This window comes from Gigantopelta aegis, chromosome 2 (genome assembly GCF_016097555.1).
Source record: "Gigantopelta aegis isolate Gae_Host chromosome 2, Gae_host_genome, whole genome shotgun sequence".
In the NCBI taxonomy this organism is placed as follows: Eukaryota; Metazoa; Mollusca; class Gastropoda; order Neomphalida; family Peltospiridae; genus Gigantopelta; species Gigantopelta aegis.
In genome coordinates, this window is record NC_054700.1 from 53,435,288 (window position 1) to 53,444,631 (window position 9,344).

General features: G+C 39.4%; 1 protein-coding gene across 1 annotated transcript; it reads right to left on the reverse strand.

Annotated features, from left to right (window-relative positions):
* Positions 1–7,794: 7,794 nt before the first annotated feature.
* Positions 7,795–8,640, reverse strand: LOC121389034 (alpha-1A adrenergic receptor-like). Its single transcript, XM_041520644.1, has one exon. It carries the CDS (start codon positions 8,638–8,640, stop codon positions 7,795–7,797), a length of 846 nt encoding a protein of 281 aa, XP_041376578.1.
* Positions 8,641–9,344: the final 704 nt, after the last annotated feature.

Consider the following 9,344-nt stretch of genomic DNA (forward strand, 5'->3'; position numbering starts at 1 on the left):
GAGAGGTAAATGTACACCTCCATGAATCACAGACGCCATACACACAAACAACACAGGTCACCATGGGCGTACGACCCGGGGGGGGGGGGTCAATTGCCCCCCCCCCCCCCCCCCCCCCCCCCAAATTCGGGCAAAACAGTGGGGAAAATTCGGGCCTTTTTTATCTGGGTAAAATTTCGGGCAAATCAACCCCTCCAGCCCCCCTAAATCTAAGAGTCCCCATACGCCCATGCAGGTCACACACTTAGTTACTACATGCACAACAAAGCACAACACACAACACAAACTGTACACATACAACCACCGCAAACAACAAACACCACACACACAAATCGACGTCAGCGTCATTGTTATTTCTGTAACTTGTTATGACGTTGTATGACCGTTGGTTTCGCTAATCCCATGACGATACAATGGGCACGGTGCACACGAACAAAACAGGCGCGTGTAGTATTTCCTGACGATCGGAAGTTTGAACGCGTAGATGATCGGGTTCACGAGGGCGTTGCAGTAGGCGGGGATGCTGCCGTAGACAACGTAGTAACTAGCTTCGTCTGACGTCATCCCTCGTAGAAATCCGTACAGATACAGCATTATGACAATACCTGAAAATACATGTATAAATATGTTTAAATATGTGTGTGTGTGTGTGTGTGTGTGTGTGTGTGTGTGTGTGTACACATACAACCACCGCAAACAACAAACAATATATATATATTGCTGTTATTCGGTAGGGTTAGCCTGTGTGGCGGCGCGGGTTTCTCTCTCAAAGTTTCAATATAATGACATTAGACAACAAAGAGTCACATAACTGAATTTTGAACTGAACTTATCAAAATGCGCCTACTAGGAGGAATCAGTCTGAAGTACTTTCATGTATCACACTCCAAGCGAGAGCTATAACCAATGAGCTACACTTCATTCCTAAAGTAACAGTAAAAGTTTATTTTTGTCTGATAACACCATTAGAGTACATTGGTTATCTTAATTGACTTCTGGATGTCACATTTGCCCAGGGATTTTGTTTTATATGCCCACAAACAAGATAACACATACCACGGCCTTTGATATACCGGTCGTAGATATAGCTCACTGGGTCCATCGGACCGAGTATGAGGTGAACGCGTTACCACTGGGCTCCGTACCGCCCCTATATTCCTAGAGAAAACCCGCTATATTTGTCCACTAGCTGCAAGGGATCTTTCATATGCTCTTTCTCAGACAAGACAGCACATACCACGGACTTTGATATAAATTAACGTTAACGTGTATGAGTTTTATGTAGTTATATTGAATGCAGTCCTGAGCGAGTTCAGGTGGGGAACCTGGGGGTACGTTCAGGCAACCGTTTTTTGCTAACGCTTGTTACACTAAGTTTTACGCTCTACATTAAACCGCATGACCACTTGTGCAATCAATATAATTTGCAAATATATATATCTATCGAAAACCGTCTGGCTGAATGTAGGCCTGGGTTAGGTGCTATGGTGTCTTTGTTGGCTAATTTAATGAACGTATATTCGTATAAAAATTCTAAGAGATTCGTTTCTTCTAGCCATTCTAATTTTTAAGTTAAATTGGATGAAAAAAACCAAAACCTTGATGCATCATGACTGGAAATTCATTCAAGATAACATAAATTTAGGAATTCAACCGCAATGGTCCCCATCAAAAAGGAAAAAAAATGTGACGTATCACAACTGTGAATTCATTCAAGATGCATAAAGCCAGGAGTTCAACCTCGATGATCCCCAGAGAGTACGCTTCATTCATTCCGTCTTTAGGTCTACATTTCAAAAATTAATATTGGGTTAACGAGTGAAACTCTCTCCAAATTGTATTCACTATATAATGAAGATGAAGAATGAGGTATAAAACGTTGAAAGCAATATGATGGAGGCTAGTAATGTACTTACATTTATATTCCATTGAAAACTGTAGATATTAATTATGTGACGTAAAAGGTATAAATAATGATAATTCCCCAGGGAATCGCCTGTTCTTGGGTAGATTTATGAGTATGTCATGTCAACTGTTATCCTTTGGATAGCCCGGCGCGTACACGTTAAGTTATTAATTACGATATTTGATATTGGAATGATTTCCAAGCATGGCTGGAATAACGTATGATTACAGCCCTGCGAATAGGATCAACTAAATCTGCAAAATAGATTGTATTATTACGTCTATTGTTAATCATTTATTGTCAATATTCATAATTACGACAAAGAGTTTTGTATTACATATTTTTACCCTCCTGGTGAAGATATAGCGGTGTCGTACAAATTTCGTACGCACCACCAGGTGCGTATTACAAAGTGTATTTTGATTTGTCAACAGGGAACAAAGTTAATTTCGATTGGTTGGACAGCGACCTTATTAGCATAACGGGACTATTTTTTTCATTCATAATTAATGTCAAGGTCAGTAACATCCACAACTTTTACTACAAATGTCATTCATTAAAAGTTGATGTAAACTGGACCGCGCGAGAAATATTTTTAAATAAAAAATAAAAATAAAAGAATGAATAGAACAATAATTAAACATATTCATTTTATTTATTATGTGGATTTTTGGTCTACAAATTGTTATTGTCAGTTGTGATTTGTGAATTCATCATTATTAAGGTCTACGACAGTAATTTTTTGGACCCTTGTTTTGGCTTCGTACACAGTAAATGAAACATATCCAACGTTAATTTTTTTCATATGATATGGTAGATTTTTATTTTTTTTAAATTATTATTTTTTGTAGAATTATGAAAAAGTAAAATATACCGACCTGTAAACAGCGTTGTTTGCTTGTTGTAGAAATTTAACAGGGGTCAAGGTTAGTAGACCAGTTTTTATTTTAATGTGGCAATGCATTGTAATAATATAGCTAATTTTGAATTTGAATGACGTCAGAATTCCAATGACGTCACTTTCCACCTCCTTAAAATAACCACAAACTGGGTACATGACGTTTCCGTTTTAAGAATGCTGGAAAAAATCCAATGCAAAATTCCTATTGATTTTTTTTTTTTCGAACATTACTGAAGCACCTGAATCTTTTTGAAGAAAATTCTGTGATTGAAAATTTTTACATTTTACGAAATATGGATTTCAAGTGAAATTACGGTAAGATATGCTATATTTATTGTGTACAAAGAAAGCCAAAACAAGGGAGCGAAAAGTGACTGTCGTCGACCTTAAAGTTATAATTTTAGTTTTCCCGTGAACTCAGCTGCTTTTGCAAGCTACACGTTTTTAACTGCAAAAACACTTGTTATTCTCTTATTGGTTGGATTTTTGGTCAACAAATTGTTATTGTCAGTTGTGATTTGTGAATTCATCATTATTAGCATAACCAGTGCCAGTGGGGCAACAGGAACATTTGTTTCTTGGGGGCGTTTTGTTAAAATATGGAATTATGCATTAGTTTTGCCCATTTTTCTCCCAATATGAAAATAAACATATATTGATGCATGTACCTTACAGCTTTCTTTAAATTAAAAAATGAAACCCGATGGAAATTTATGGGGAAGTACGTCTACACCACTCCCCTGAAAACATCACTGAGAAGTAGCGGAAGTACAACGAACTATTTCTCAATGCGGCGGTACGTAGTCGTGCACCGGCTAGTTATGCAAATCAACATCCGGTCTTGAAATAGGCTACAAAATTGATTGATTGATTTATTTATTTTTCATAATTTGCGTGATTTAAAGGAGGGTAATAAATAAAATACCACACTCGTTTTCGCTAGATATAATTTTTACGAAACTCGTGAACTTCCCAAACGTATCTGACCTCACTTTCGTTCGGTCAGATACGTTTGAGAAGTTCACTCGTTTCGTAAAAATGATATCTAGCGAAAACTCGTATAGTATTCTATATTTTTATAGGAATTTTGCTGATTTCAAAATATATAAATATAAATCTTGCAAAATACAACTGTAGCGCATTTGATTATAGTAAAAATTGTTAAACATTTATGGCAATTAAAATTAAACGTGGTTTCACAAAAGAACATGAATAGTAGTAGTAGCAGTAGCAGTAGCAGCAATAGTAATGAAGAACAAAAAGAAGAATAAGAACACGAAGAACATGAAGAAGTAGAAGAACCAGATGATGATGATGATGTTGATGATGATGTTGTTGATGATGTTGTTGATGATGATAATGCTGTTGTTGATGGTGATGTTGATAATGATGATGATGTCGTTGATGATGATGTTGTTGAGAATGATGATGATGTTGTTTTTGTTGATGATGATGATGATGATAATGAAGATGATAATGATGATGACGATGACGATGATGATGATGATGATAGTTACCAAAATTGCTTAATAAAATATTACCAAAGATCATTATTTCATGCAGTACCAAAGGAACGTACTGACAGTTAATGAAATGCAAATAGAGCCAATCGCTTTTGAGTGTCGATTGCCACAAGATTAAACGTACATCAGTTTGGTTAACAACAAACTAACATTTGCATATACCAAGGGTCCATGAAACGGGAAAAATTGTTTGTAGTTACGCATGCATACGCGTTAACTTTATCTGAATATAATAACACACACAAACAGAGAGAGAGAGAGAGAGAGAGAGAGAGACACACGCATACAGACGGACACACACACAGACACACGCACAGACACAGACGCCCACACACACACACACACACACACACACACAGACGCCCACACACACACACACACACACACACACAGACATACACACACACACAGACACACACACAGACACACACACACACGTACATGTTTGTACAATTTCAATAAAATACTCACTGTGACAAATAATAAAAACGATTTATAAGCGAGGTTATTTCGAAAAAAAACCCGAGGTGTATCACGGTTTCAGCATAATTAACTTAAGTTTCACTACTGGGAACGATATATGGCATCGGACATATTGTTAAGGACCACACAGATATTGAGAAAGGAAACCCGCTGTCGCCACTTCATGGGCTACTCTTTTCGATTAGCAGCAATTGATCTTTTATATGCACCATCCCATAGACAAGATGGCAACATAGCCTTTGGTGTACCAGTCGTGGTGCACTGGCTGGAGCGAGAAATAGCCCAATGGACCCACCGACAGGGATCGATCCTAGACCGACCGCGCATTAAGCGAGCGCTCTACCACTGGGCTACGTCTCACCCCCCCCCCCCCCCCTCACTATTAGGAATTCACCTATATTCCACTAATGCAGTTATATTTGTATGTCATCCTGGCTCAGTTTTACTTTTGTTGCGATTATGGGAGGGGGTTCAGACTTGATATTTATGGACTGTCCTTTACGCCTGACGGGTCCAAGGGAATAACCTAGTTATTATGTCCAAACAGAGAGTCAGTATGATAAAGGTAGTGTATGTCACGGTCACAAAGACACAATAAAATAAAAACCTATAATTATGGTAGGCCATTAAGAATTGTTGGTAATTTTATTATTATTTATTATTATTGTTGTCACCAGAAACATAAGCAAGGTCAAGGTCGGAGACATGAATCATTGCTGTACATGGTATTATTGTACATACATAAACGATACATAAAGCTATAAACTCGTATATAATGCATTTATTAAATAATATATGTATACATATGCATGTGTTGGTAAATCTTGCTTGCTGAGGTATAACTATTCCCCCACTGCAGTTACACACTTAAAAAAAAATAAAAAAAAAAAAATTACCAAAAGGGTGACATCACAGGTCATTTCCGTGGACAGTTCACCTGTTTTCGCCCCCTGCCCCAGAATCGATCACTGGCGAAGTCAGAGGTTGAGTCCGGGGTAGGCGTGCCTGAACCTTAGGGACATGGGCACGTAAATACAGTTCCCATTCCCATTCCTGTTTTCGTAGTAATGTTGTTTCACTTAGCTTAGCTTAGTAACTGGTTTAACGTGTCCATATACCACTAGAGTTTCGAACACGCCTATCCCGAGTCTGGCCTCCGATAGGATCGGGCGTCTGACTCGGGACAGGGATAACCTAACAAATAGGGTCAATTTTGAAATTTTGAATATTAACGCCAAAAGTATAAAAAGGGGAATCGTTTCACTGAATCGTGTTTTGAAAAGTGCGCATGCGTAACTAGACATCTTGTATTATTGGTTTAATCAAACCGTTGTTGACCTATGGTATATGCAAACGACAGTTTGTTGTTAAACAAATAGATGTTGGTTTCATGTTAGGGATCATACCTGAAGAAAAGACCGGCCTCGGTGGCGTCGTGGCAGGCCATCGGTCTACAGGCTGGTAGGTACTGGGTTCGGATCCCAGTCGAGGCATGGGATTTTTAATCGAGATACCGACTCCAAACCCTGAGTGAGTGCTCCGCAAGGCTCAATGGGTAGGTGTAAACCACTTGCACCGACCAGTGATCCATAACTGGTACAACAAAGGCCATGGTTTGTGCTATCCTGCCTGTGGGAAGCGCAAATAAAAGATCCCTTGCTGCCTGTCGTAAAAAGAGTAGCCTATGTGGCGACAGCGGGTTTCCTCTAAAAAAAAAAAACAGTGTCAGAATGACCATATGTTTGACGTCCAATAGCCGATGATAAGATAAAAAATCAATGTGCTCTAGCGGCGTCGTTAAATAAAACAAACTTTACTTTACCTGAAGAAAAAGAAGAAACACACACATAAACAACAAACAAAAACCCCGTTCACGTTTTGGATTATTAATCATCTGGACATTTCGATTTCTCTTTCAGGCACGGCGAAAGTAAGTAAACATTGGGGAATGGAGGGGGGGGGGGGGGGGGGGCGGGAGGGGTGACTGAGATTGAGGGCGCAAAGAAACGTTCCTAGGGTGTTCGTGGATATGCTTCCCCATAAAAATTTGAAAACTGACGTAAGATTTACTACTAAAAATATTTTTATTCAGAATTATTGGGTCGGTGGGTAGAGCCTCTAACTCTCCCCCCCCCCCCCCCCCCCCCCACTCTGCCATGCCTGTCTTTTGTATTTTGTCATAAAATGTTACTAAGTTTGCAATACATATCAATTAAATATTTAAAATTTTACATCTGTGTTTAAAAAACATTAATTTAATACAGGGCTCCTTCATAATTTATATTAACGTCCGCAAATGGTCATTTTCAACATGGTTATCCCCTAATTCTTCGCAGAATATAAAATATAATCATAAATAATTACATTGTTAGAAATGATTGCATTAATATAGTATAGAATAATAAAATGCTTTTTAACACTGTCAAACTTTAAAACAACAACACGTTTTTGAATGCAGTCTTCTGCAGAAAAAAACCCCTGAATAAAATACTGTATATGAATTTAAAAAGACCAGATTAAACGCAAAGAACAAAACCAAACAAGGACGCAATGATATATCACAGGAGAAGTCAAAGTGAAAGAGGGAGATATGAACGAATCCAGTTTTAGAATCAACGAAGGAGACCACCTCAGAATATCACTCTATTAAAAATACACGTAAATCAAGTATGGAAGCTATACGTGGTAACCAATCAGTTCAGAATGAAATTCATGTGGTGGTGTTTTTTTCTTCTTGCTTTTAATCAATATAAATTGTCCGTTATATGAGGATCTTTGTTTTAATTTTGTTAACATGCATAATTCTTTTTAAAATTTTATGTTACCTGATTTAGAAATACTTACCATATATAGGTCAGGGTTTAATTTTTTTTAATTAATTGTATTTTAACTATATTTTGTCTGTCATGATACCACAAGGAATCATGGCTGATACATGTTTGTTTTGTGTTGTATATAAGTGATTTATAGAAGGTGAGTCGTTAGTCAGTTAGCTGCTGTCTGTCGTTCCGTCTGTCTGTGTTTCTGTCTGTCAGTATTGTATTAATATAGTTACCTATTGGTGTCCAACACGCTATGTAAGCTCCGTTGATGATGACGACGGTCTTGGTTAATTTCCAGCTCTTCTTGTCAAATCCCCGACTGTCCGTACCCACCTCCAGGTTACGTATAGCTCTCTGGTGCTTCCTGGCCACCACGAATATATGAGCGTACATCACATTGAGCATGAAACTCGGGCCGTAGAAAGTGATCAAAGACAGGTTCATGAATCCGGTTGTGAGGGTCTCCAAGTATCTGCACGGCAGAACACCGGGCGGTGGAGGTCTGCGCCATCCCACGACGAGCAGAGCACCGTACAGGAAGGACAGACTCCAGATGGTCGCCGACACGTAGATGACAAGCCTTCGTTTGAAGATGATCGGGTGTTTGTAAGGGAATATGATCTTCACGTATCTGTCGGCGGTGAGAAGGACGAGGTGAAAGACGGAGGACTGGGAGAAGAAGTGGAGGAATCCGAGTCTGATGTAGCACTCCACCTCTGACTGGAAGTTGACGAGATTGTAGGCCACCGAATATATAACAAACAGACCCGTGATCATGTCCGTCACAGACAGGTTGGCGATGATGTAGTTGCTGACGTCGTCGTCCGAGGGGTGTTCTCGAGTCATGGCGTAGAAGACGACGGCGTTGAGGAAGATCACGAAGAAGCCGATGGTAAACATGACGACGTTCACCATGAGGTAACCCAGGGTGACGCCCTGGTTGTGCAGACCCCAGAACAGCACCGACGCAGAGTCCACGTCGCTGAGGTCGTTTGTCGTATTCATAATAATGACAATCGGTTAACTAGTTTTACGAAAGTAAAGTATAGACAACGCTTTGGATTGCACCAAAAGTCGAAGCGATAAACGTTGTTCCCCAAATAAGGATGCTCAAAACAAGCAAGTCCAAACTAGGTGACCCCAAAACAGTTCACCTCGAAACAGTTCACCTCACCTCAAAACAAGCAAGTCCAAATTAAGTCCAAACTAGGTGACCTCAAAACAGTTCACCTCACCTCAAAAAACCTCAAAACAGTTCACCTCGAAACAGTTGACCTCACCTCAAAACAAGCAAGTCCAAACTAGGTGACCCAAAACAGTTCACCTCGAAACAGTTCACCTCACCTCAAAAAAGCCTCAAAAACAGTCCAAACACCTCGAAACAGTTGACCTCACCTCAAAACAAGCAAGTCCAAACTAGGTGACCTCAAAACAGTTCACCTCGAAACAGTTCACCTCACCTCAAAACAAGCAAGTCCAAATTAAGTCCAAACTAGGTGACCTCAAAACAGTTCACCTCGAAACAGTTCACCTCACCTCAAAACAAGCAAGTCCAAACTAGGTGACCTCAAAACAGTTCACCTCGAAACAGTTCACCTCGAAACTAGGTGACCTCAAAACAGTTCACCTCGAAACAGTTCACCTCAAAACAGTTCACCTCGAAACAGTTCACCTCAAAACAGTTCACCTCGAAACAGTTCACCTCACCT